This window comes from Scylla paramamosain, chromosome 30 (assembly GCF_035594125.1).
Source record: "Scylla paramamosain isolate STU-SP2022 chromosome 30, ASM3559412v1, whole genome shotgun sequence".
Taxonomy (NCBI): domain Eukaryota; kingdom Metazoa; phylum Arthropoda; class Malacostraca; order Decapoda; family Portunidae; genus Scylla; species Scylla paramamosain.
In genome coordinates, this window is record NC_087180.1 from 8,691,776 (window position 1) to 8,719,114 (window position 27,339).

Sequence of the window (27,339 nt, forward strand, 5' to 3'; positions counted from 1 at the left end):
TAAAATAGAGCCGAGGAAATGACAGGGAAGCAGAGGGATGGATAAAGGAAAAGGGAAAGAGAAGGAGATAAGGAAAGAGGGTGTTACCATTATCATTTTGTGGCAATAAATGGGTTTCCTCCCATCGTCACTCTCTTGCCTTGATGAGTAACTGGGGAACTGGGCCAAACCTTCAGAGCGGCTCTCACTGGGACCACCGGCCCTTTTGTGTTCATCAGCCTCCCTCATAGGCGAACTTGGCTCCTCGACGCCTCCCATTCAGAGACCTAGAACGTCTCCGGAACAAGTTTTGTCCTATTACGAGGACACAGCGTACTAAGAACCTGCTTCTGTCTCTTTTCCGTGGCAATGAACACGCTCTCTCTCTCTCTCTCTCTCTCTCTCTCTCTCTCTCTCTCTCTCTCTCTCTCTCTCTCTCTCTCTCTCTCTCTCTCGTCGCCCAAGGTGGAGACATTTGTCTTAGTCAGATGAATGGGAGGCGTCTCTCTGACTCATTTAGTCAGCGCCTTGGGGTTGGCGCAGTACAATTAGACGTCTATCAAAACATGGGCCCGTTAGTCCCTTGGCAGATACCATCCTGGCGCTGCAACGCTACTCTCAGGATAAGGAAGATCTGTGATAAGGAAGTGTTAGAATGCAATGATGGTCTTTAGTAGTCTCGAAAAGGAAAGGGATGAAGGGCAAGGGGGGTTTCTCAGGGGTGGAAGTTTGATGGAATGGTTTGGTGTTAATTAGAATACGAAGGTAGCGTCGTTGAAGTGTTCTAAGTAAGGGAGTTGATGGAGGTTTGGCTCAGTAGAGTGATTGTGATGTGAATGTGATTTGATGGAGTGGTTTCGTGAGCTGATAGGAAAGTGCTGTTAGGGAATAGGAAGTGACAGGGACATGATGGATTGGCCTTTCCAACATGCGTCCACTTCTGTCTGAGTTGTTGCAATATTTTTGTTTAGAATTGTATTTCCCTAGTTCTTATTTCTTGTTTAGTAGTGTTATTGTCACTTTCGTGTGTGTGTGTGTGTGTGTGTGTGTGTGTGTGTGTGTGTGTGTGTGTGTGTGTGTGTGTGTGTGTGTGTGTGTGTGTGTGTATGTATGTGCGTTTCTTTTATCTGTGTGTGTGTGTGTGTGTGTGTGAGTGGCGGGGCTTCCTAAGTGAGAGTCTGGGTGTGCGAGTCTGCCAGTGTGGGTGTGTGTATAGTGCCTGAATTTATTTTTTGCCCTGTATGGTGCTTGCTCTGGAATTTTTTCATTTTCTTTTTTTCTTTTTCCCTCTCACTAACTCGGTCAGTGAACCCAACCTAATGTAAGCATTACACCTAATTTCCAGAGAGAGAGAGAGAGAGAGAGAGAGAGAGAGAGAGAGAGAGAGGGAGGGAGAGAGAGAGAGAGAGACGCAGAATAATATCACAAGGATATCAATAAAAAATATCAAAGATATTACGAGTACGAGTAAATGCTTCACACAGGACGACGATGGGATTAAATTTTCCTCTCTATGAAGACTTTGCAATTACACTTTTTTCACCGTCCACCACTACCACCACCACCACCACCACCACCACCACCACCACCACTTCGCGAGATTAACAAGCAAATGGCCCGTCATATAGCTCTTTGCATCGCGTCTGGCCCTTGTCGCTGGGATCTCGAGACTCGCATCACGCTCCAAGACTCAGGCCATTAATCACGCTCCATTCTTCCTTCCTACGATCCTTGGACGATCCCACGACAGGCGATCCGCGGCAAACGATGCTCTCCTTCAGCGTGTTAAATAATGCCCTGTCCCGATCGTGAAGGAGGTGAATGGAACGCAATAAGGAGTCTCACTTCTCATTTCATCCAAGTGTTTACGTCTGGGAGGAATATGCGGAGTAAATATTTGTTGTTTGTGTTCAAAATAATGAGTCATGATTGGTTAAATTTGTGAGTGTTTTGGCTGATTGTTGACTCTCCTTGTGTAGGATGTTGCTGTAGGTAGAGCAGGAGGTAGGATTAGGAGGAAGATAAGGAGGAAATGACGAAGGTGTTGTGCATAGAATAAATATGCTTTGTTCTCTTTGCCATAACGAGAGAGAGAGAGAGAGAGAGAGAGAGAGAGAGAGAGAGAGAGAGAGAGAGAGAGAGAGAGAGAGAGAGAAAGAGGGGGGTATACAAAAAAAAAAAAAAATCCTCAGCCGTGTACCACGAGAACAGGCGGGCTACATAAGGTGGTATGTCAACGATAGTATACGTACTTGCCAAATGACAAGGAGTGAGAGGCAAAGGGAAGGGACGAGGGTGTGTACTGAACTAAGTCCGGGGCCTACTGGGTCTGGGGACGAGGGAGGGGAGTGGATCCGGCAACATGTGGGGCTAAGTGTAAAGAAACAAATGAAGGAATATTGACATAATTATCTCCACATAGGAAACACACACACACACACACACACACACACACACACACACCTGGACAAATACACGTATTACAGGCAACAATGGAGCTCCAGACAGGAGTACTACATTCTTGTGTCACTTGAGAAGAGAAGAAGCACGTGCCCTTGTTGTCATCCGTGAACAAAGAGAAAATATAAAAGAATACAAAGTAAAACGCGCTGTTTTTCCCACCTTTATTTACACAATGTGGAAATGGTTAAAGGTTACAAAATAAATGAAGTCAAAAACAAAGTGTTATTTGTTGCTTCCACCTCCAAAAATGTAAAGATAAAAAGTCAAGCTATTTTCTATACGTTATTCGAATATTCAGCTTTTGCGGAAGAGGTCATTTATATATATAATATACGGACGTATTAGTACAAAATTTTATGTTAACCCTTGAGTCGATGCTCAATTGTTAACAGGGTGCGATTCCCTCACTCATTCATTGGAGTCTGAAAAATCGTAGATAACTTTTATATTTACTATGAGGATAGAGAATAGAAAAAAATTTAAAAAAAACACGAAGTTCTTTTTTCACTGTTACACAAAAACTATTCTTTTTTGCGGGAATTTACACTTTTTCTCAGTCAACGTTTTCATTCTTTACCACAATTCGTACTATTTTCTTTTCAGTTGTTATAACACCAATATACTTTATCCTCGCTAGTGTGACATTATTTCCCCATCCCTCTGTTTCTCCCTGCAGATGCACGGGAGAGTCTCTCAGAGCAGTGAAATATTCCATCTTCTCTTTAACAACCCAACGAGAAAATGTTATGCATTGGCCCACGTTAAGAAGTAGGAGGAGAAAGGAGAAGAGAAGGAGGAGGAGGAGGAGGAGGAGGAGGAGGAGGAGGAGGAGGAGGAGAAGATGGAGGTGATGGAGAAAGAGAAGGGATATAAGTAGGATGAGGGAAAGAAAGTGAAAAAGGAGGAGCTTTATTATCAAGAAGGAAGAAAACACGCGTAAAAGAGAAGAAAATAAATTTGAGGAAATCACACATAAAGTATGTAGGTGTTTGTTGTTGAGAAATATTGAGTTGGAGTGAGTGAGAGAACCTCGTGGGAGCAAAGTTCACTGATGTTTGGAAGGCTGTGAAAGAATTTCAGGATGACTTATCTGACTGAAGAGGTTACGCCGAGGGAGGAAACGATAAATAAGGAAAGGAAACGTAAGTGTACCAGGAGCACCTCTTGTAAATGGATGATGAAAGCTTGCACCTGGGGAAAAAGACAAGAGAAAACAGTGAGAGCAACATCAAAAGTTCAAAATTATACAAAAAAAAAATAAGGTAGGAAATCAACTCACAAAAACTGAAAAACTAATAGTAAACCCACATAAATAAAAAAAAAAAAAAAAGGATCAAAAGTGACTTAATTACAACTGACAAAACAGATTACAAAAAATGTAAGAAATGTATAAAAAAAAAACAGAAAACTGAAAAAGTAGACAAAAACGAAAAAAAAAATCATAACTGAAAAAAAATATATTAACAAACTCACAGAACTGAAACGAAAAAAAAAAAAAGAAAAAAATGAACAACCGGTAACATTCTAAAGAAAATAGAAAAAATATATGGCTAATTTACAAAGCTGGAAAAGAATAAATAACAAAGTGGAAAATGATAAAAAAAAACAGGGCATCAACCTAATAAAGCTGAAAAATAAATAAATAAATAACTGCAATCCATTAATATTTATAACATATCTCTAGTTCATTTTTGGAGGAGCGAGGGAAATCCAGAAATATAATGGGATGGTAATCTTTGCTATTACCAACCTGATTGTCATTCATTTATGGAATGAAAAAGACCACCAACAGTCACTCATTTATTCCTAATGCAGGTACTTTTTTCCTTCTCCTTTACGGACCCCGAGAGAAAAAAAAAAATATGATGGAATAATGATTTTTTTTTTTTCATCCAGCCAGTTGTTATCGTTGTTATTGTTGTTGGTGGTGGTGGTGGTGGTGGTGGTGGTGGTGGTGGTGGTGGTGATGGTGATGGTGGTTGTTTTTTAGCAACATATGCATAGGCGGAGGAAACAAAATTATGATAAAAAGACATGCAAAGAAAAAGAAGGAAAGAACATAATGAGCATCTCTTCAATATAAATCTTCATTCCAAAACAGAAAGTAGCAGAATTGTTAGGAGGATGTGAGCAAAAGGAAGGCAAAGATAACTTACGGAATGGAGAAGTGGCGAGGGAAGAATAGAGAAGTGGAAGGCTAGAGAAGAACAAAAATGAGATGGGCACAAAATACGCTTATTTCCGAGGCGAGGACAGGACATCTTGGGAAATCTTTGCAACATTCTTGATTCTATTTAAGATTATCTTCTTGTAGACGTCGAAAGTTAAGATGAATCACGATAGGCAAAAATATAATAAAAATTAAAATATTAGTAGTCGTAGTCGCATTAGTCGCAGCGAAGCCGTCGTAGTAGTAGTGGTAGTAGTAGTAGTAGTAGTTGTAGTAACAGTAGTAGTAGTAGTAGAGCAAACACCAGCAACAGTAAATTGAATCTCAACTCACAAAAAGTGGAAGCCTCATGATTTCATCTTTATTGCTAGACATTCTTAGTTCTCATAATATCTATTTAAGTTCCAGTAATGTCACAAGAGCATCGTCATTGTAGCGCATTTGGTTGTCTTTGACACTCAGTTTGGCGAGAATCCCTTCGCTTGATATCCATTTATCGAGAAACTCACAAGGGGGAATGAGGAGCTTTGGAATTTAACCGTCCTGCGCTTGGTGTATTGGGTTGAGGTATCGAGTCAGGACTTGATGATTCGTAATCGTGTCGCAGGCCTGCAGAAGACGTCTTGTGTAAACGAGTGATACTTCACCTCTGTAACATTGATTAGGAACGTTAAGGATATTTTAGTTACAAAATAAATAAAATTTCTTTTCACATTGTTTATGTAGAAGCGAGATGTTGTATTGACCATCTCGAAGTGTTATGAAGCATTAGACTGAATCATCTGGAGCACCGCCGCTCTCGCTTCCTTAGAATCGTGCTGCATCAGCCGCCGTGTGGACTGTATGTCCGCGAGTCCTGACTATCGTTTGTGGGCGAGCCGCGAATACGCCCCTGACGGACGCATCCCACCGAGGCCCTGCAGGTGTGGCAAGTACCTATAATTTCAATAATATATGTATGTGTGCTGTGAAGGCGTAGTGTAACATGGACCAACACGAGGACCAAGAGGCAGGCACGTGATGGCTGCTTCACCTGCGGGCAAACAATTGTTGCCGGTTAGTGATTCCATAAATTTTCTTCATTTTACCATTTCTTAAAAGCAATGATTCACCCTTTATATTCCGTGGATGAGAGGAAGTTTACCCTGCGATATTAGTTTTGGTCTGTAAGGGAACGCTAGGCTGCACTAGAAATTGTGGGACTTGGCAATAGCTGGCAGCCTCCGCCTTAGAGCGGTGGTACTGCCATGCCTCTGCCTCGTGTTCGTGACGTGACGTCATCCAGCACTACTTTTATAGAAAGCCCGCTTTTTATGCATTTCTTTCCTGTATTGCATCGAGATGAATTGTGGTATAATGAAAACTCAATTGCTCTGGTGAGCTGTATTACAGTACAACAGTTTTTGTCACTGTCTGCACTCCCGGCTGCCTCTCAGCAACACTCAGCCCTGCTCCCGCCCTCCGGCTCGCACTCAGCTCTCCCCGCTACTCCACAAACTGACATACTTCTCGTCACATAAATATAAATACTCTTACTGATACCTCGCCTCCGTCTGCCTCCGGCTCACAGCGTAACTATCTTGATTTCCATGTCACCTTCCCATAACATCCATCACCCATATGTCCTTGAGCCGCCATCCTCCCACCAAGGATACCTCGTACCTCATCCACCGAAGAAGTGGTGGTGCAGTGATGGCACACTCGTATCGCATAGAGATCTGAGGTTGATGTGCCAATGCCTCTACCGGGAGCCATCCTGTGTTGTACCTGAGATTGAGTTGCAAACTATTGGTAATGAGGAGCAGACTTTTCATCCCCAGGAAAATCGGTCCCACAGTAATTGTATATAGCTTAATGCACCAAATGAAGCTAGAAGTACATCTTGTCGCAAATAACAACACAGTGTGTGTGTGGGTGGGTGGAAAACTAGATAAAATAAATGTGTTAACAAAAAGCTGTCTGGCAAGTCACCTACCATCCCATGGATTAGAACATGATGGAAGTGTTGTCTGTCTCTCCCTTAGATCTTTTCTCGCACCTATGCTGTTGCTTGTTCGTACCCACCTATAAATGGAATAATATAAATAGTTATGTTGGTGTAAATTGGCGTCCACGTCGTTGCCGTATAGTAGGCAGAATAACTCGTACTGTTGTGCACAAGTCCATGCATCGCCACACGTCCCACCTGCGCCAAAGCACTAATTAATTATGCCGCGCTAATATCATACATGATAAGAACTTGATACAATATGACACAGCGAGAGTACTTGCAGCACATCAAAGCTTGCAATTAATATTACTCAGACGAGTGATCAGGCAAGCTGAGTGAATTACCTCGAATAAGATCAAAATTGTGTTAGAGGTAATTAATGTTCCAGAAATGTATATTGTTATAATGGTCTGCTTTCCTTACCTTGGAGTCTATGTGTAATAGTACTGCATGCAAATAGCTTTTGGCGCAATATAATCCTTAATCTGGATTAGCACAACTGGTTCCCAGTGGTGGTGGTGTGGCATTACTACTTTGTCATTCACAAGTCATGAAAAAATTTATAACAGGTGAGAGTTAGTTCATGATAAATGGAACACATGCCAGCATCGCCATTCCAGCCGCGGATCACCACAGCTGCGGTTCCGTGTTCGGCTAGACAAACACCCACACTCTGCTTGGCGAATGTAGGAAAAATAAATGAATGAAAGGAAAGGAATGACACGTTCTTCAGAGTAAAAGATAACTATGATGAAATTTGTTAAAGTGTTTGAGAATTCTAGTAAGATTTCCGAACCAAACGTAACAAAGTGATACCCTAACGTTTCTGATTTATTTTCAAGTGATGTTTTCATAATTTTTTTTGCGCTATTTTTTTTTTTGTGAACTTTTCTTATACGATGCCTCTTTTGCCATTCATCTGTGTGCCATATACTTCGGTGACATTTTTTTTCATATATATATATATATATATATATATATATATATATATATATATATATATATATATATATATATATATATATATATATATATATATATATATATATATATATATATATATATATATATATATATATATATATATATATATATATATATATATACACTTGTGATGATCATTGCCGTGTCATTTTTCCCTCACCATTTTTCCTTGTGATGTTTTTTTTATTTTTTCACATGTAACTATTCGTCTCTTTTTTCTCTCGTGTCATTCTTTTCTGTCATTATTTCTATGCCATTTATTCAAATAACATATATGTACTCGTATGCCTTTTTTTTTTCTTGTGGGATTTATTTTTTTATTTTCTTTCAGATTTCGGTTTAATCATACGCCAATTATTCCCAAGCTATTATTTGGTACCATTTTTTCTTCCAAAATCTTCTGCCCTGTCTGACAAACGTGAAGACAGCGATATATTTTTTGCTCTCCTAAAGCGCCCTTGACACGCAACAGCAGGAGTCTGGCCCGTTATGTCATCTGCTAACTTGTGTGCTGTAATTCCCTAGACAAGGCTCTAAATAAAAGTCAACAAGCACATGGTCAGAAAAATTATACAGTCAGAAAATGTAGACTAGCGCATAATCTCAAATATCACAAGACGTGTTGGTGACATTTTTGTGAGAGCTTTTTTGCATCACGACCCCAAGCGTCCTTGAACGTGGCGAGTTTGTTTGCCTTCATCACGCGTGGATCGTGTTTGGTAACGGTGCATCACTTGGGCGGATCAGATAACAACAACTGGTGCGGGCCTGGCAACACTAGAGACTTAGCACAAATCCCCTGACAACACTTAAACGATTCAAAACTACAAATCTGCAACATACTTTTGCAAACTCTTACATTACTAATAACCTCGAAACGACATATATTTCAACGCTTCAAACTCAGCAGTATTATCTCAGGCAACACTTCCAGCCTCACATCACAAGACATCTTAACACTACAAACAATGTAATACAAACTCGTACAACACTAACACACTGACAACAATACTATATGCGTTAGTACTACAAAATACGCAACACAGCACTAGCAGCCTGAGAACACTAGATGCCCCAACACTACAAACTCTGCAACAATAAATTATGCAACCCAGTCTTACAACATTAATACATGAACACCATCACTGGAAATATTTCAACACGAGAAACTGCAAAACAATCCCTTGCAACACTACAGCCCGACAAGATTTATCGCCTCAACACGAGCCCTTTGGCTACTGTTGGTAGTGACACTTGACATTTCATTTGAATAATCCTTGACGATTTTATTGAACAAAAATAAGTACAATCATTAAGGCTTTGAACTGCTAGATTACTGCTTTTGATGTCTTATCTTTCAAATTTATTTTCTTAATTCGCACTAGATCATTTAGAAAGTCCAAGGAAAATCGTTATCAGTTGATTGGATAGAAACTTAGTAACTAGCACCTTTGTCGCGAGTGAAAGACGAGGATAGAGAGATGACTGAGTAGTGAAGTGCGAGTGAACGATATAACACATTAACACTACTTTAGGTGACGATGGAGGAAGAAAAGATCATGTGGAGTGAAAGTTTTCAAGTGTATTATTTTATTGTGTTGACAGAAGATCACGGATCTCTCTCTCTCTCTCTCTCTCTCTCTCTCTCTCTCTCTCTCTCTCTCTCTCTCTCTCTCTCTCTCTCTCTCTCTCTCTCTTGTGCGTTTTTGCGTTTTTATCTTTATATCATTATTATATAGTAGTCGGTTACTATTATTGCTATTTTTTGCAGTATTGTTTTCATTACATTATCATCAAAGTTCTTAATATCGTCAAAAACGCCAAATCGGTTTGTCCGTCGCGCGTATCACCTCTACAATATATCCAGCCTGGGTATAAGAGCATCTTTCAGCGTGAGCGTGGAATGGCTTGTTCTTGATCGGATCCATGGCACCAATGTTGAAGAATATTGAAATCTGAAACATTTTATCCCTAACGGAAATCATCAGGGAACGCCATAACGAGAGAGAGAGAGAGAGAGAGAGAGAGAGAGAGAGAGAGAGAGAGAGAGAGAGAGAGAGAGAGAGAGATACTGGTTTGGTGCTATCTCGCCCTACACCTCAGACCACAACACGTTTTCTTTGTCTATTATTCATCATGTAGCGGATTCTGTATTTTTTTCCTTCTAGGGCTTCTATGCAGCATTTCCGCGTACGGGTGTTCAGTTTTTATCAAGATTACTGTTTCTTTTTGTTCTTTGCTTCAAATTCTGACGTGTTGGGCTCTACGTACTGAAGTTATTATAATTATTGCTGAATAGATGGAAGAGAAAAACTATAATCACTTTGCCTATTTTTCGATCTCTTGTCCATCGTTCTTCTCACCTTCGTCCTCCTTTACCTACGTATATGATGTCTTTCTTCTCCATTTCCTTATATATTTTTTCTTCCCACAATCTTCTTGCCTTTCCCTTTAACGCTTCGTATCTTAACGTATTTTTGTCTATCATTGCAGTTTTTCTTTTCTTCTTGTCATTTTTATTATTTTTCCTTTCTTTTTCTTTCTTTTTTCTTTTCTTCTTCTTCTTCTTCTTCTTTCTTCTTCTTCTTCTTCTTCTTCTTCTTCTTCTTCTTCTTCTTCTTCTTCTTCTTTTTGTTGTTGTTCTTCTTCTTCGTTACCTCCTCCTCCTCTTCCTCCTCCTCCTCCTCCTCCTCCTCCTCCTCCTCCTCCTCCTCCTCCTCCTCCTCCTCCTGCTCCTGCTCCTGCTCCTGCTCCTGCTCCTCCTCCTCCTCCTCCTGCTCCTCCTCCTCCTCCTCCCATAAATTACCCGTTACGTGTCAGGTTTAAGATCCGGCCATTAATAACACAATCACACCTGTCGTAATTTACGTTGGCTTAGGAAAATCACAGGTGAGGTAAAGGGAGGGAGCGTTGCCGAGTCATATTTGTAGCAACATTGATTTATGTCCTTCAATGGAGACGTAAGAGCAGGTGCCAATAATTTAATCTCGTTTGCAGGTAGTGATCAGAAAAGGTAATTGTTATGGGTTAGTAAAGTGAGAAAAATTTACGTGTCCTTCTGGGTATTTTTGTCTCCTTGATAGTCTTGGAATTAGTTCAGGTACTAATTAAGGATATTCTTACGTGGGAACAGGTCTCCAGGGATGTTCAGTCGTGAAAACAGGTTTGTAGGCGGACCAGTTTGGATAAAGACTAGAACCTTATTGACTGACAAAGTTTGATACCGTTTTTGGGGTGAAAGTGGTGGTTACAAGGGCGATGATGAAAGGGTGAATGAACTGGGAAAACAGCTGAGATAGATTTAAAACATGAGTGAAATGAAGGGAAGTGAAGGAAAAATGGAAAGCAGTCAAGATCAAGAAGCAGAAAAAACGGAAAAAAAGGGAAAGGAAATGGAAAAATTGAGAGGAATTAGCAGGAGACAAGGAAGAAGGGAAGAGAAATGGAAAGTAAATTTTAAGTAAAGGATACAGGTAAAGGAGAAAGGAATGAGGTATCGAGAACAGTTGAGTTTGGCAGGAGAAAAAAAAAAAAAAGAAAAGGGAAGGAAAAAAGCAGTTGAGGTGCGTGTATAAGAGAAAAAAAGAAAAAATGCAAAACCATTTAGATGGGTTCGTAGGAGAAAAAAGTAAATGAAAAAAGAATACATTTGAAATAGGTGAAGGGGAGGAAAGGAAGAATAAAAGAAAAAAATAACTCAAGATGTCGAGTAGGGAGTAGGGAGGATAATAGCAAGAAAGGAAGAAAAAAAGAAAGAGAGAAGTAAAAACATAGCAAGAACAAGAATATGCAGATGGCGGAGCGAAAATACTACTTTGCTGTGACCCTTATCAAAATCAACTTTTTTTTCGCAAAGGCTGGAGCATGTGGACCAGTGCCTGCTTGCCTTGGTAGCACACACACCACCACCAACACTTTACACCTTACACGTAGATTGCATCGTCGTTAACGTGTTAATTAATAGTTGTGATCTGCTTTGCTTATTTCGCCAGATTTCCATTGTGTTTATTCTGAGCTCTTGTTCATTAGAGAGGTGAGCGCCCAGTTAAGGAGGTACACATTACTTTACTGCATTATTTTTTCCTCCAGGGCGTCTCTGTACTCTAGTCTCTATTATCAATTGATGTTAGTTTGTAGCCAAATCATTTATCTGCTATTGTTTTTTTATTTTTTTTTATTAAAGGAAGGTATTTTCTTTCTGTACTCAAGCATAAGAATTAAGTAAAATGTTTTCGGTGGTATTTGTACCTGATGACACTATTGGTTTTGTGGTGCAGCTAAGTGTAGTTAAGTGTGATGAAAGCTTAAGTGGTAAATCGTTAATGATTTTCTACTGTATTTAAATTTGTCTCTAATTTTCGTACACACACACACACACACACACACACACACACACACAGACGACCTTCTACAGGTTGATTCATGCACTTGTTTGCATCCGCTTCCTCTTTCAGTTCCCATTCATATACATACGTACATATACATACAAACATTTACATATACACATATACATACTTATATACATATGTATATACATATACATACACATACGTCGTGTGCCACTTTGTATTCCTGAGTCCTTTGGGTAATGTAAATTTCTTCTGACTTCTGTATTAAAAGATAGCATTATATAATTACTTATATTTTATACTTCTGTTTCGCAATTCTCTCTTACATGTAGAATCCCAGAATGCAATATAGAGCAGCAGGAGGAAGAGGAGGAGGAGGAGGAGGAGGAGGAGTAGAAGCAATTTTATGCGATATTGGCGGAGAAAAAGTGAATAACTGAAATAATTATAATAATAATAATAACAACAACAACACTAATGATAATAATAATTATAAAGTAATAATAATGACTAATAATAATAATAATAATCATTTATTATTATTATTATTATTATAATTATTATAATGCAGGAATTCTAGTAATACTTATTTTCTAGGGAAGCTTTGTTTTTTGGTAACTTTTTTTTTTTCAGTATTCGTAAACAGCCTACATTTTTTTTTCTCCTGCAGTAATATGATAAAAATACGATTCAGACATGGGTAACCAACTCTTTTCTTCGTCTAGAACACGCAACACTACAGCTTTTTATCCGGAAAATTCATAAAAGGAAAAGCTACTTAATAAGGAATAATGAAAGCTGTAGGGATTCGAATTTTTGGCCCTCAGAGTGTCTACATATTGACGGACACACAATAAGCCGCGAATGGTTAGCACGTCAGCATTCTCCAGGGAAACTTAACTCGTAGCCTCAAGTGCCGATACTCACTTAGCCAAAAAGTCGGTGCGGTCGTTGAATTTAAGACAGCGGCATGGGGGGTTGGGAAAGGTGGGGAGGGGCGATGGGCGTCCGGGATGCCAGCCGTCTGAGTACATTGTGCTATGTATACACAGACAGCTCTGCGATTTGATTTTTTTCTTTTTTCGTTCATATGTCAGATATTGACATGTTTGTCCTTTTTTTTCATGTGTGTGTATGTGTATGTGTGCGCGCGCGTCCTTGTATGTGTGCATGTCCCTGTCCATTTGTGTGCTACTGTCTTCGTAGGCATCTTATCCATTTGCCCTGATATGCATCGTATATGTGCATTTGATTTAGGAAATTTAAATGATCCCTACAACTTTCATGAATCCTTTGCAACTATATTCGCTAAGTTTGTCTTAGGTACACAATATCTTTATATAAGTTAGTTATGTTACCGGGCGGAGGTGTGGGCGGTGGTGGGCTGCTGCCTGTCTTGACAAAGAAGCACCTCAGCCCGTGTCACAGGCGACACAAGGAACCTCCTTCGGTGCCTCAGAACTTCAGGAATCATACCATCTTGCTTTGTGATGAGGCAGACTACTCAAGACTGCATAGGTTACAGGACAACCAGCTTGCTTCACTTCACTTTGTGAAACAAGGCATGATTGGGCCTTCCTCTCCTCCGTTAACTATAAAATCTCTTCTTCCAGGTTATTTTCGTGATTCAAATATTTTAGGAAATGGATGATGTCATACGATTGAAAATAAGGATAAAGTAATCAATATTTGATCATAATATGAAATATATTTGAACATCAGATCTCATGATGTTTTTGTGATAGTGTATGAGCACATGAAGCCACAATCCCTTGTGTCATTGTACTAAAATGAGTCTCCTTCGGAAACAAATTCAAGGTCCTACTGCTAACATTTCTCCCTAGAACATCGTTTTAATGGAATTAAAACTCATACTGAACAAAGCTTCCGTCGGAGAGCAGAGCTGCAGAAGGCCCCGCAAGGATCACATGCACATCGTGGGGAAGCTGAATCAGCCGTCCGCCAGGAGTGATGATGCCGCTCTCTCCTACAACAGCCTTAGAGGGTGCTGCACGCTTCTTGCGGTCGTACTGAATATTTTTGCCAGTGGAGAAAACTGCTCCAGAGGGTCCATGAACAGGGACTGACACACCTGGAGCAAATTGGATAACCTGTCCACTCGGGGTGATCATGCCGGATGGGCCAACCACAGCCCCAGAAGGACTGCGCTTCTCGCGGAACTGGACGTGGTTGCCGTTGGAGAGAGTGGCGCCAGAGGGACCCACAAGGACGATCTTCACACCAACAGGAAGGTGAACCAGCTGGCCGTCACTGAACTGCGCGCCAGAGGGGCCCTCGAGCGCCACGGAGCGCTTCCTACGGAGTGGGAGAGGGAGGCCTTCCTGATCCAGCTGCAGGTTCCTGCCGTCAGCAGTCACGACGCCTGAGGGGCCGACCAGGACAATGTTGGTGTGCTCATCATGGGTGAACTGCCTGTTGTTGCCGTGGGGCATGACGATGCCAGTGTAGCTGTAGGGACCGAAGGCCACGGGCTCTGGCCTGGCTGGGGCAGGGAGGTTGTTGTGCAGGGTAGCAAATTCCATGTCAAACTGCTTGTGTGATCCGTCCTTAAAGACCACTCCAGACTCCCCGATTTCAGCGACGTTGTCAGCCTCCTCACGGGTGAATTGCTTCAGCCTTCCGTCAGGAAAGACGATGCCAGATTGCCCGTACTGGGCGCTGACGCCCGCCGCCATCAGACACAACGCTACCTGTAAGTCACACGGGAGGATGAGAAAGCCGCGACACCAGCGGTAAAGAGGTGTCCACATTGGCAGTAGAGAGCATTAAACACCAGCAAGTGAGGAACCTTACCAAAAGCTTCATGGCTGCTGTCCTGGTCTTCCTCAGCACTCCAAGATGCGGCTACTGAGACGACTGGCGCAGAAGAGTGGCGAACGCCCTTATATACTGCCCCGCTACACAGCGTCAACCTTTGCCATTTGAGATTCAGTTACTAAAACTCAGGCCTGCTAAGGACAAAGGTCAGCATTGTATATAAGGAGCTTGTGGCTAACTTTCCAAGTAGCCACGAAAAAAAAAAAAAACTCTACCAGTGTATATCTAAGTGATATTCTTTAGGATCTAAACACTGTTATATGACCTGACTAAGATTCTAGTTTTCACGGCTCAGCTACCAGATATAACTGATACCCTTTAAGCTTTCCTCCTCCGCCCCCACCTCCCCCTCTCTCTCTCTCTCTCTCTCTCTCTCTCTCTCTCTCTCTCTCTAGATCTAGATCTAGATCTAGATCTAGATTTAGGTTATAGTATGTGTGGAGCAACTATGGCGAATCAAACACGCCGCATTGTTTATAGATGATCGGTCAAGCCTGCTTCACGCCATTACCCACAGCGTTACTTCCCTGTTTGTTTTTGCTTGATAAAGTAAAGTATAATGTAATGTTAAAAAGAAATCTTTAAAAGTTGGCGGAAAGGAGTCAGCAGCAGGATCCCATGATAACAAAACCCTAACCACTACAAATGTGTTGCCAGCAGTGTTATTGATTATATTTCTATGTTCGCATTTCTCTTGTCTGATGCTTTCAAGGTAGGGATGTCTGATCATCGATAAGCATAAACCCATACTTCATTCGTAAAATACCACCTCTCATTCCCATAAGAAAGTCTGCGAAAATCAGGCTTCAAATTTCATGACTAAATAGAAAATAGTAATTAAAAAAAAATATATATATTAATCTAATTTCAATAAAATCATGTTATGGTGGCGCGGCTGGAGTAGTGTCTCATGGTCAAACAGACCTGTGGCGTGGCTGACCTTGAGGCGTAAACAAAAACGGGTCGTCTCATCTGTTTCGCAAACATGTCAAGCGTGTTTTTCCCTGGCCGCGCCTAACAAGTCTCACCGTCAGGAGGGTTCTGCTGACGGGAAGTAGAAGGAATCATAGGTTCCTGTCCTCTCTTCAGCAGAGAGAGAGAGAGAGAGAGAGAGAGAGAGAGAGAGAGAGAGAGAGAGAGAGAGAGAGAGAGAGAGAGAGAGCAGACACACAAATAATACAAATAAGTTAAAGGTTATAAGAGCATTTATGACCTTTATTCTGGACTTCCTTGCCTCCACTCTCACTCCACTTCCCCCTCCCTCAATAATATCCTCCACTCCACCTTTCACTTCCACCTCACTATTACCTTCCACTTCACCAGCACCTCATTAATATCTCTCACTTGACACCTCCACTTTAATAGTACCTTCACTTCCCACCCCCACCACACTAGTGCCTTCCATCCAACCCTTCGCTCATTATAAGGGCAAGAAAAGTGACCAACCTCCCTCTGATAACTTGCCTTTGCCTTTTTCAGTTGTTCCTGATTTCCTCCTGATTTCCTCCTCTTCCTCCTCCTCCTCCTCCTCCTCCTCCTCCTCCTCCTCCTCCTTCAATCATAATGTTAAGTCTCCTCTAGCTCCTTTCCTATGTGCTTTTGTACTGAGCATCATCAATCATAATGTTCCCCAAAGGTTTTATCCCCTATTTATCTTATCTCTTCAGCAGTTTGTGGTGAAGCGGTTTGTGTGTTTATGCATTTTTTTTGTTCTTACGATTTTTTTCCCTCGATCTTTCGTATGTTTGTATCGCGTGTTGCTTTCCTTGTTCTAACCGAGAGGTAAGGCACTTGACCCAAAATATAGATAAGTGGGAGGGTTGATTGTATTGTGGATGAAGTGTGTTGTGGCGGGGAGGGGGACACTTTGTCTCGGCTATTCCCGTTTGTTGGGATGTCAATCTGGGCGGGGAGCCACAAAACACTACGTAGTATGCCGCAAGGTAGTTGGTGGCCGCTTACGCCTGCACAGAGTGAGGAGATAGTGGGGGGGAGAGGACAGAGTTGCGCGTTTCGAGGTAGCATCCCGGGTAGTAACTTAACACTGTTTGGAAGCTGTGGCAGGCATGTATATTTTGGCCATTTCTTGGCATGAAATGCTTTGTCAAAAATTAAAGGAGACATACCAGAAGAACATCTATCCACAAAATGGGTTTAATTGATATAAAACAGCGTTGTCTAGTGTGTGCGTCTGGCATCGCAGCAGACACGAGGAGAGGCTGGTTGTAGCAGACTAATCCGAGTAGTACACATGCAGGCAATGAGAGACTAAGAAGTAGAGCTGTTGCGTGCTTTCCGGGATCCAAGGCCCTGCCTTGTAGACGGCACATACAGTGCGCAGTTGACCAAACCATTAACCTGCCAAAAGAAGTGACATGAGAAGCAAGCTCAAGCGAGATAAGATTTTAGATCATGGAAAAATAAATCAGAATTTATATAATTTGCTCTTTTCTTCAAACGTGTTAAAAGCGCAATAACAAATGTTCGCTCAACATAACTTTATTATGACAATGCTGGACGAATGTTTGGAATCACGATGACTCGAGTTTGTGATGGCCAAAGTGTGAAAATGTAGCTGATGTGAAGGAACAGGCTCATCACAAAAATGTATTTCTACGTGAAGAAACTTGTTTCGATTGCGTAATAAAAAAGAGGTCATAATCAGTTTAGTTTCCGGTCACAAATACTACTCAGTACTTAGCATTATAAAGCAGAGTGAATCAAGAAAACAAAAGTATGAATATGTATAGATTTCCATTTAAGATTAGTTTTCACAAAAATAAAAATAAAGAAAAACGCCGGAAAAAAAAAAAATGCTGTAAGGGTGAAGAAAATGGAGCTGGAGTATTTAGTTGCTACTAAACTAAGAAGAATGGCGACATCACTCTTCAGTTTGGTGTCATTAAGCAGCTTATCTGTAATGCGCCATTACTCATTTAATTTTTTTTTTAAGATTAAGATTAAGGGGGAAGGATGTGACAAGCTAAATAGTACATACATTATTATTATTATTATTATTATTATTATTATTATTATTATTATTATTATTATTATTATTATTGCTATGAAAGACGTACAAAATTATCATAGTTAAGAAATCAAATTACACGGTACATTTAGCATCAGTAACGTAACGATAATAGTGATTTCAAAGGTGCACCTGATGCATCGCGATGAGCCTTACCTATCACCTTGTCATGTCAACCTGTGTGTTCACGAGGGAAGTGTAACATTCGATAGACAAAGGCTATAAGTAGTGATGGTAATGTCTTCGCTATGAATGCTGTATTCCATTAAAATACAAGAAATTATGTAACTTCTTCTTAATCTTTGGTAATTGTTGATGACATTGTTGATATTGTGGTGAGAATGAAAATTACTTTTTTTTCGAGCTAAGACGAGAAAAGGCAAAATTTGAATAGTTTATTTTATTTTGCTTTGTTTTTACTTAAGTTCATTGCACATTGGTTTTATTCATGTTTGCTGGTAATTAGGAAGTGTTTGATCACCTTTGGAGTAATAGATTGGAGCGTCTTCCATGTAATCTTATAACCTTTTGCCCCTTTACTTATTTATTTATTTATCTATTTATTTATTTAATTAATTAATTAATTAATTTATTTATTTTATTCATTTTCTCGCTCTTGATATGTAAATCGGGATTAATTACCACCTCCTCTAACTGTCCTCCTCCTCCTCACCACCCGAAGTCCCATTGTGCCTCTCGCATCAACAGGACCAGCTAGTTTCTGTCGCTAATTAAACGAGACCATCAGAGGTGAATTAAAGTCGCCTCCAAGTTTAATGAGTTCGTTCAGCGTTGCCATTGATAAATTTCCATGTCATTATCGTTCCGCGGCAGCGTAGGGAGAACGTTTAGACTGGACACACACACACACACACACACCGCGTAGTGTAGTGCTTAGCAAGCTCGGCTCAAAAACAAGAAGGCCCGGGTTCGAATCCTGGGCGCGGCGAGGCAAATGGGCGAGTCTTTTAATGTGTAGCCCCTGTTCACTTAGCAGGAAGTAGGTACGAGATGCAACTCGAGGGGTTGTGACCTCGTTGTCCCGGTGTGTGGTGTGTCAGTGGTCTCAGTCCTGCCCAAAAATCGGTCACTATGAGCTCTTGAGCTCTTTTCGTAGGATAATGGCTGGCTGGGTGACCAGCAGACGACCGTAGGTGAATGACAAACACACACACACACAGCTTCATACCTATATTCTCTCCCTGATGTACAGCTTCATACCTATATTCTCTCCCTGATGTATTCTATTACACTGCGATCCTCATTAGTGACTTCAATTTTTTTTTTTTTTTCATTAAATCTGACAAGGTCATTTAAAACAGCCATTTTTCTTATTGCAATTTTTTTTTTTTTTTCATTAAATCTGACAAGGTCATTTAAAACAGCCATTTTTCTTATTGAAACTGGTAAGGTGTCATACATTTAAAACAATTCACGATTTTTTCTTTTTTCTTGTTGATTTTCTTTATATATATATATATATATATATATATATATATATATATATATATATATATATATATATATATATATATATATATATATATATATATATATATATATATATATATATATATATATATCATTTTTTTTCCTCGTCAAGTTACGTGTTTTGTTTCAAAAATTCCGCAGGAACGTGGCGTGGCTCGAACAATATTTAATCGCACGTTTCCAAAAGATAACACGTTTCGCTCTACCCTCTACTTTTTATTTTCATTTATTATCATTTTTTTTTTCGTTGCACTCTGTTGCCTGCCTCGCTGCGGAGTTATGCGAGCACCGGGTTATTACGTAATGCTTTCACGTATGTTTTCTGCGTGATATCCTCGCGCGTACATACCTGCAGTGCGATGTACGAGGAGGAAACATTGCAGAATTGAAGGGAAATGTGTTATCCTTGGGCACGATTTTTTCTTCTTTTTTAATATCTCAACCGTGTAATCAGTGTACCTATCTTTGCCTTTCAGTCTATCTCTTAATCATTGTCAGCCTATTTATTATTACTTTTTTTATTTCATTCTCTGCCCCCATATGTACTTCCTTATCTTTTTTATCCCTGGTGTTGAATATAGACTGACAATGTTCTATGGAGATGGATAGACTGTGGAGATATAAAGATAGGTGCACACTTATATGAAGAGAGAGAGAGAGAGAGAGAGAGAGAGAGAGAGAGAGAGAGAGAGAGAGAGAGAGAGAGAGAGAGAGAGAGAGAGAGAGAGAGAGAGATACACAATTATTTGTACACACACACACACACACACACACACACACACACACACACACACACACACACACACACACACACACACACACACACACAGAGGGGAAGAGAGAGAGAATGGAAGCAAATAACCCGTGTAAACCCTCCCTTTATTTTTTTTTTCTCACGCTTTGTTTTTCCCGTTTTTTTTTTTTTTATCTCCGACGTACTCTTCACCTGTTGTCCTTCACTAATTGTCAGCCTCACCCCAGGTCTTCGATATTTTTTTTTTTTTTGTGAACCTGAATCACTTTTCCACGTACTGGCCTCCGTATTTTTTGTATGTTCTTAACCCTATGGGAACAAATGTATAAACAAGAATGGCAATGTGTTTTGCTTTGACTGAGAAGAAAAGAGAATGGCTTGAAGACCACCTGTTGTATTTTATTTTCTCCCTTGCTTTTTTTTTTTACTAACAGTTATGCAGATACAGTTTCAGGCACATGAGTACAGTTTCGACATGCAGGCAGAACAAAACAAATACTAGAAAACAACATTTTAGAAGGGAAATATATGGAAATGGTCGTACATTTGTAGTACAGTATTATGTAATTCACTGAGTCTGAAGCAAGGATGGTAAAAGTACTTGACATGATTGCTTTTTGATATCTAGATTTTATCTGCCTCACTTCACCTTAGCTTCTTGTTTTCCATGACGGCGTCCTGTTAAAAATATTTGTGGAAAAAATTATTGCCAGTGTTTTTCCCTGATGCAACGTTAGGCTTAGCGTGGGATCAGATCCTAGACTTTGATTAGTCTTATCTTCTTAGGTTCTCTCGGCGCATCTGTTGCACTAATTAGAGAGAGAGAGAGAGAGAGAGAGAGAGAGAGAGAGAGAGAGAGAGAGAGAGAGAGAGAGAGAGAGAGAGCATGTTACTCGTATTCACTATCAACCAATGCACGAAATTAGCGATTTTATCTTCATTTTTTTTTTCCCCTTTTTTTTTCTCCATACTCAATTCGCTTTCCCATTTACTTTTCCCCTGTCCTGTTTCACTATTCCTCTCACAATGTTTTCTTCCCTTCCCTCGTCTTCCTTTGCTTTTCCTATTTTCTTCATATTTTCTTTAACTCCATTTCTTGTCCTTTACATTTCCTTTGCATTCGTTCGATTCCACTCTCTCTCTCTCTCTCTCTCTCTCTCTCTCTCTCTCTCTCTCTCTCTCTCTCTCCTCTCTCTCTCTCTCTCTCTCTCTCTCTCTCTCTCTCTCTCTCTCTCCCCCCCCCATTAGGTTCAACTCCACCTCTTCCTTCCGTGATCAAAAGAGCGGCGATTCAGAAAGTCAGCAACGTGATCTTAGCGTCTCCCAACTCTTAAATTACTTTTCGGGCGCGCCTCCCCCTTGCTCGGTAGCGGCGCCCGGGTGTAATCTCGGGAGTGTGAGGATGAAAATTAATTGGTTTTAGCCCCGGAAAGGTGATAGTGGCAGGGAAGAAGGAGGGGCAAGAGGAAGTGGAGAAGGGTAAGGATGAGGGTAAGAGGAAGAAACAGCAGTAGGAGAAATATGACGACGAGAGAGAGAGAGAGAGAGAGAGAGAGAGAGAGAGAGAGAGAGAGAGAGAGAGAGAGAGAGAGAGAGAGAGAGAGAGAGAGAGAGAGAGAGAGAGAGAGAGAGAGAGACAGAGATGGAGGGGAGGGAGGGAGGGAGGGACACACACACACACACACACACACACACACACACACACACACACACACGGTATGTCCAGGAAACCAGCGAATGAAACGAGCTAAGAGACAGAAAGCTAAGAGGCTGGCCGATTTCACATGGATTCCTCCCTGCACGAGTCAGTTGCTGATTGTCTCTGAACTGCCTTTAGGTTTCATTCCATCTATAATTACATCAGATTTCTTGAACTGCCTTTAGGTTTCGTTCCATCTATAATTACATCAGATTTCTTAGTTAATTTCCCCGCACGCGATGTCAGGACCAAGTGTAGTGTGCACTGATTGAAACGTGCAGACTTGTGTCAAGAGGGACAGGTGGACATTTATAACAGAGTATTAGATGGGTTGATGCAGACAAATAGCAGTGCATGTATTGTAAATTGACAATATATGCACTGTAGATCGTGAGACGAGCAATTATATATATATATATATATATATATATATATATATATATATATATATATATATATATATATATATATATATATATATATATATATATATATACATATATATATATGTGTATATATATATATATATATATATATATATATATATATATATATATATATATATATATATATATATATATATATATATATATATATATATATTGAGAATTGCTGTGATTTAGATATCCGCGTCTTTTTTTTTTTAGTAAATCTGCCAATGATTCGTCATGTTTTTTTTTTTTTGTAGCAAAATTATATTAAGAAATTAAAGACGAAAAGCAGCCATGATGTTTCTTTTTCTTTGACATAAAAGATGAAAATTCATATCGAAACTCGCCGTAATTAAAGAGATTAAAGTAATAATTACTTCAGTGAAAAAATGCATAATTTAATTAAAAACAGACATTAAGATGCAAAGGATAGATAAAGAGTCATAGCATATATCAGTGAAAGTTATTAAATTTCCCGCCGCTGCCCAGACACGCTTCACACTTTCCCAGCGCAGCGGTACTGTTGCCCGGTCGAGTAAGCTAAAAAATAGCTTATTTAGCACGATAGCACCTTCTGTCGTGCGGGGAGTCTTGCCCTGTCGCAGCGCCAGCTGGAACACCCAGGCGAAAATAGAGAGCACGGAGGAAGACACGTTATGTTTTCCAGGACCTGAGACTCGGACAGGTGTGAAGATGGTTTGCGGAAGTCAGGCAGGAGGGGCCACGATCTTTCCATAAATAGCTTTGGCCAGAGGGACGTCTGGAAACAGCTGAAGTGACAAAGGGAACGGGTACGCATCCACGGCCCCTGAGTGGCCGCGACGCAGCATCACAGCCCGTAGTGGTGCAGCTTGGAGCGTCCAGCCATCAGGGCCAAAAAGCCTCGGTGGGACAGGACGAGCGGCGGCCACGGAGAGTAACGACGCCATAAGATGAGTGTTACGGTGCTTAATGGTGCTCGCTGATGGCGCGATTCCCGGGGTGAGCGGGCGCGGCGGCCCTCGCAGCACACAGCATGGGAAGAGCACTGGTATTGGCACTGTTTGAGAATTTCAGGGTCGCTGTATCGACACCTTTTCGAGGCTTCATTGCCATTGCATTGTTTTGTATCTGTTTCGAGATTTCATAGTTTCAGTATTAACAAGAAACTTCACACTGTCGGCTCGGCTTCCAGACGATGGTTTTTACGCACCCCATTCATTGCTCCCTTTTCCGAAGCTTCATATTTTCTGAATCCCTGTACTGACCACAATTTGAGGCTTCATAGTCTCTTGAATGTTTCGCTACCATTCACTGCCCTCAACAGGCGGCGGGAATTGCCTTTCACTGGAATATTCAAGTCTTAAGCTCCTTTGCCTTCTTTTCATGATTTCCATAATAGTCTCAGGCCCTCGCAGCAACTGGTGTGTGTGTGTGTGTGTGTGTGTGTGTGTGTGTGTGTGTGTGGCCGCGGTTAAAACGCAAAAGGTGGACAGACACAGCTAGGTGACCTTGTGGAGCTGGCTGGCGGCGGATTCAGGAGGCAGGTAGCAGTGGATGAAACAGTAGTGAAATGAAAAGTTACGAATCTGGCGGGGGTAGAGGGCAGAAAACATTGAGAACGGTGTGACTGACGGACTGACAGTCCTCGGTGACATGCCGCTACTCCTGTCAATCACGCTACCACAAAGCTACCCCAGCAACAGGAACTGCAATATGATAGTCAAACAACGGACTAGTTTTCCCAACGGCTACTAAGTTTATCCGCTCCTGGCTAATCGGCTCCGCGGTGTCAGACGGGGTAGAATAACACTCACAGTTTTTACGAATAACACAGGAAGTCGAATCTCGTTTCGTAACAGGTATTATACTGGTTCCTTATGGTTATGCTCCCTTCCTAGTCATTTTCATATATAACGTGTTAGAACTCGTAATAAAAGGAGGCGCCTCTGCAGTACGACCGGAATGGCTTGTTCTTAGAGCTTCAATCAGGTGGAGAAGTATTATTTACGATTTTGCATGGATTTCCTTGAGCTAGAATATTGCGCTAAAATTAAACTCAAATGAGGGTAGTTGCGGATTTTCAGGACTTCATACAGCCCAGCCTTCATCCAGCCATCACAGCGATGTAAACAGCAAACGTTACTGCTCACACATTTAGTATCCACACCACTAAGCATCATCCTTTTGTGTACTTTACATAAAGGATTATCCGAATTATCATGCCTCCCTTCATTGACATAAATTCTCAAAACCCCAACATTAGTGTGCTTCATCTATCTATCTGTCTATCTATCTATCTATCTATAGAAAGATAGATACATAGATTTTTTTCACTCGAAGTTCCCATACGCAAGGAAAAATCAAGGTAAAAATTGAGAAATGATTCTGTGTGGTGACTGGCTGTACAGAATATTTAAGGGACTTAATGACATCTGGTGGCGGACTTCTGAAGCACACGTTTGGTTCTCCTATTGACGAATTGTGGCAAGGCAGCAGCATCTTCCACACATCCCCTCCCCTTCAAACCCTTCTTTTCTCTTTATGTTCCTGTTTCCTCCTTTCTTCCCCTTGCTGCTCGCTTTCGTCCCTTCGTTCATGCATTCACTCCTTCCTTCCTTCCCGGTCGCCTTGACGTCTTGAATGATGCCATAACATCATTCCTTACTTTCACTCCTAGACTTCTACATCTCATTTCTCCCTTCTGCGCGCCTATTCTCCCTTCACACCACACGAATATGGAAGGAAAGGAACTGCATTTGTGGAAAGTAATCGAACTTCTTGTAAATGAAAAAAAGGCACAGAACAAGCAAAGGTGTTGTATATCACTCACATATACAAGCACAAAACTTGTAGCAATATTTTTATTTTCGAAGTATCTGCGCCATAATTTTTTTTTTTTTTTTTTCTACGTGTTAAAGATACAGGTTCTGTTTGGCCTGTAAAACATTATTCCGCGTGAAATATTTGGGAAATGAGTGATCCTTTTTTTCGTTCACATATTATGTATTTTTTTTTTCTATTGGTTATGTGATGTTTGATGTACAGGAAGTGGATCATTTAAGTGGATGAAAATTGTCAAATAGTTTCGTCATCTAGGGATCGAGTATCGTGCAGGCGGCGTTTGATTGGATTATTCATTGATTCGTTTGTTCATTCGTTAATTTTCGGACATGACAGATTAAATTGTTGAGTGCGGTCTTTTTTTTTTTTTTTTTACTTTCATGTATGTACAAATACGCCATTGATTAATTGTTGGTTGTAATGGTACTGTTATTGTAGTTTTTATTTCTTCTTCTTCTTCTTCTTCTTCTTCTTCTTCTTCTTCTTCTTCTTCTTCTTCTTCTTCTTCTTCTTCTTCTTCTTCTTCTTCTTCTTCTTCTTCTTCTTCTTCTTCTTCTTCTTCTTCTTCTTCTTCTTCTTCTTCTTCTTCTTCTTCTTCTTCTTCTTCTTCTTCTTCTTCTTCTTCTTCTTCTTCTTCTTCTTCTTCTTCTTCTTCTTCTTCTTCTTCTTCTTCTTCTTCTTCTTCTTCTTCTTCTTCTTCTTCTTCTTCTTCTTCTTCTTCTTCTTCTTCTTCTTCTTCTTCTTCTTCTTCTTCTTCTTCTTCTTCTTCTTCTTCTTCTTCTTCTTCTTCTTCTTCTTCTTCTTCTTCTTCTTCTTCTTCTTCTTCTTCTTCTTCTTCTTCTTCTTCTTCTTCTTCTTCTTCTTCTTCTTCTTCTTCTTCTTCTTCTTCTTCTTCTTCTTCTTCTTCTTCTTCTTCTTCTTCTTCTTCTTCTTCTTCTTCTTCTTCTTCTTCTTCTTCTTCTTCTTCTTCTTCTTCTTCTTCTTCTTCTTCTTCTTCTTCTTCTTCTTCTTCTTCTTCTTCTTCTTCTTCTTCTTCTTCTTCTTCTTCTTCTTCTTCTTCTTCTTCTTCTTCTTCTTCTTCTTCTTCTTCTTCTTCTTCTTCTTCTTCTTATTATTATTATTATTATTATTATTATTATTATTATTATCACCTGTATTCATTTCACCATTACGATCATAAAAGTAATCATCCTTATCGTCTTCTGCTATTCGTCTGCATCATCGTCATCATCATTGTCATCCGGAGAAGCAACATCAGCAACATCGTCACCAGTCGCAATCTCAATAACACCATTGCCATCACCGTTGGCAGGCTTCACTTAGATCCTGTGCTGCAATACACATTCCATTTTCACACTCAGACTGAAAAATTAACATGTTTATTGGTGTTTACCTTGAGTATATTAGCTGGCCTTTGTTTTAAGGCAGTTCTCGGAATTATTACACGCAATCTGCTTTAGGCAAGTACTTAATTCCATGAATAGTTAGAGTATTTATGCCATTCTATTGTTATGAGAGAGAGAGAGAGAGAGAGAGAGAGAGAGAGAGAGAGAGAGAGAGAGAGAGAGAGAGAGAGACAGATTAGGCATCTTTCTCCAAGAAAATTAATGCCTTAATCATCCAGAGAGAGAGAGAGAGAGAGAGAGAGAGAGAGAGAGAGAGAGAGAGAGAGAGAGATTATCCTCCACGAGAACATTAACGTTGCTTTTCCCACTTATTTCATTCACTGTTTAACGTCACAAACAAACTTAAACCTCTGCATCGAAGTCCTAATTAAACACACACACACACACACACACACACACACACACACACACACACACACACACACACACACACACACACACACACACACACACACACACCAAATCTGTAGAAATAAACAAATAATAAGAGAAAAATGAGATGGAAGTCTATATTAAAGCTCCAGTCCTCCAGTTCTGCCTGATTTTCGCTGCGGATTAGGTAGGTTGCTTCAAAAATATGTGTGGAGGGATGACATGAAAAGAGAAAAAATGTGCCGTCTCGTTCGGGTTTCAGATTTCACTTACTCAGCTTGAGCCTCACTTGGTTAATGGACTCGGTATTTCGGGTGAAGGAGACTGCGCTCAGATACCCGATATTTTGCTCAATAAATAGATGTTCCCATGTGGGGGCAGATCTTAACATGGGAATTAAACCCAATGCTGGAGTGACATGTGTGATGCTTGGTGTGTTTCTACCTTGCGTGCATGTGACGATTTTCTTGATTTCTGTGTATTCTGACTGACTGACTGACTGACTGACTCTCTCTCTCTCTCTCTCTCTCTCTCTCTCTCTCTCTCTCTCTCTCTCTCTCTC

At 40.5% G+C, this 27,339-nt stretch overlaps 2 protein-coding genes across 3 annotated transcripts in view; one reads left to right on the forward strand and one right to left on the reverse strand.

The window, feature by feature from the left end:
- Nucleotides 1-4,763: 4,763 nt before the first annotated feature.
- Nucleotides 4,764-27,339, forward strand: part of LOC135116042 (uncharacterized) — a 246,751-nt gene continuing 224,175 nt past the window's right edge. Inside the window, exon 1 of one of the 2 annotated variants that reach the window (XM_064033262.1) lies at nt 4,764-5,535. The gene's annotated coding sequence lies outside the window, so the exon portion shown is untranslated. The remainder of the gene's footprint in view (nt 5,536-27,339) is intronic. The other variant, XR_010276145.1, reaches the window with a different exon arrangement.
- Nucleotides 13,610-14,905, reverse strand: LOC135116040 (uncharacterized). The gene is made up of 2 exons (XM_064033260.1): nt 14,750-14,905; nt 13,610-14,646 (listed from the first exon to the last, which is right to left on the reverse strand). Exons 1-2 carry the CDS (start codon nt 14,759-14,761, stop codon nt 13,798-13,800), a joined length of 861 nt encoding a protein of 286 aa, XP_063889330.1. The 5' UTR covers nt 14,762-14,905; the 3' UTR covers nt 13,610-13,797.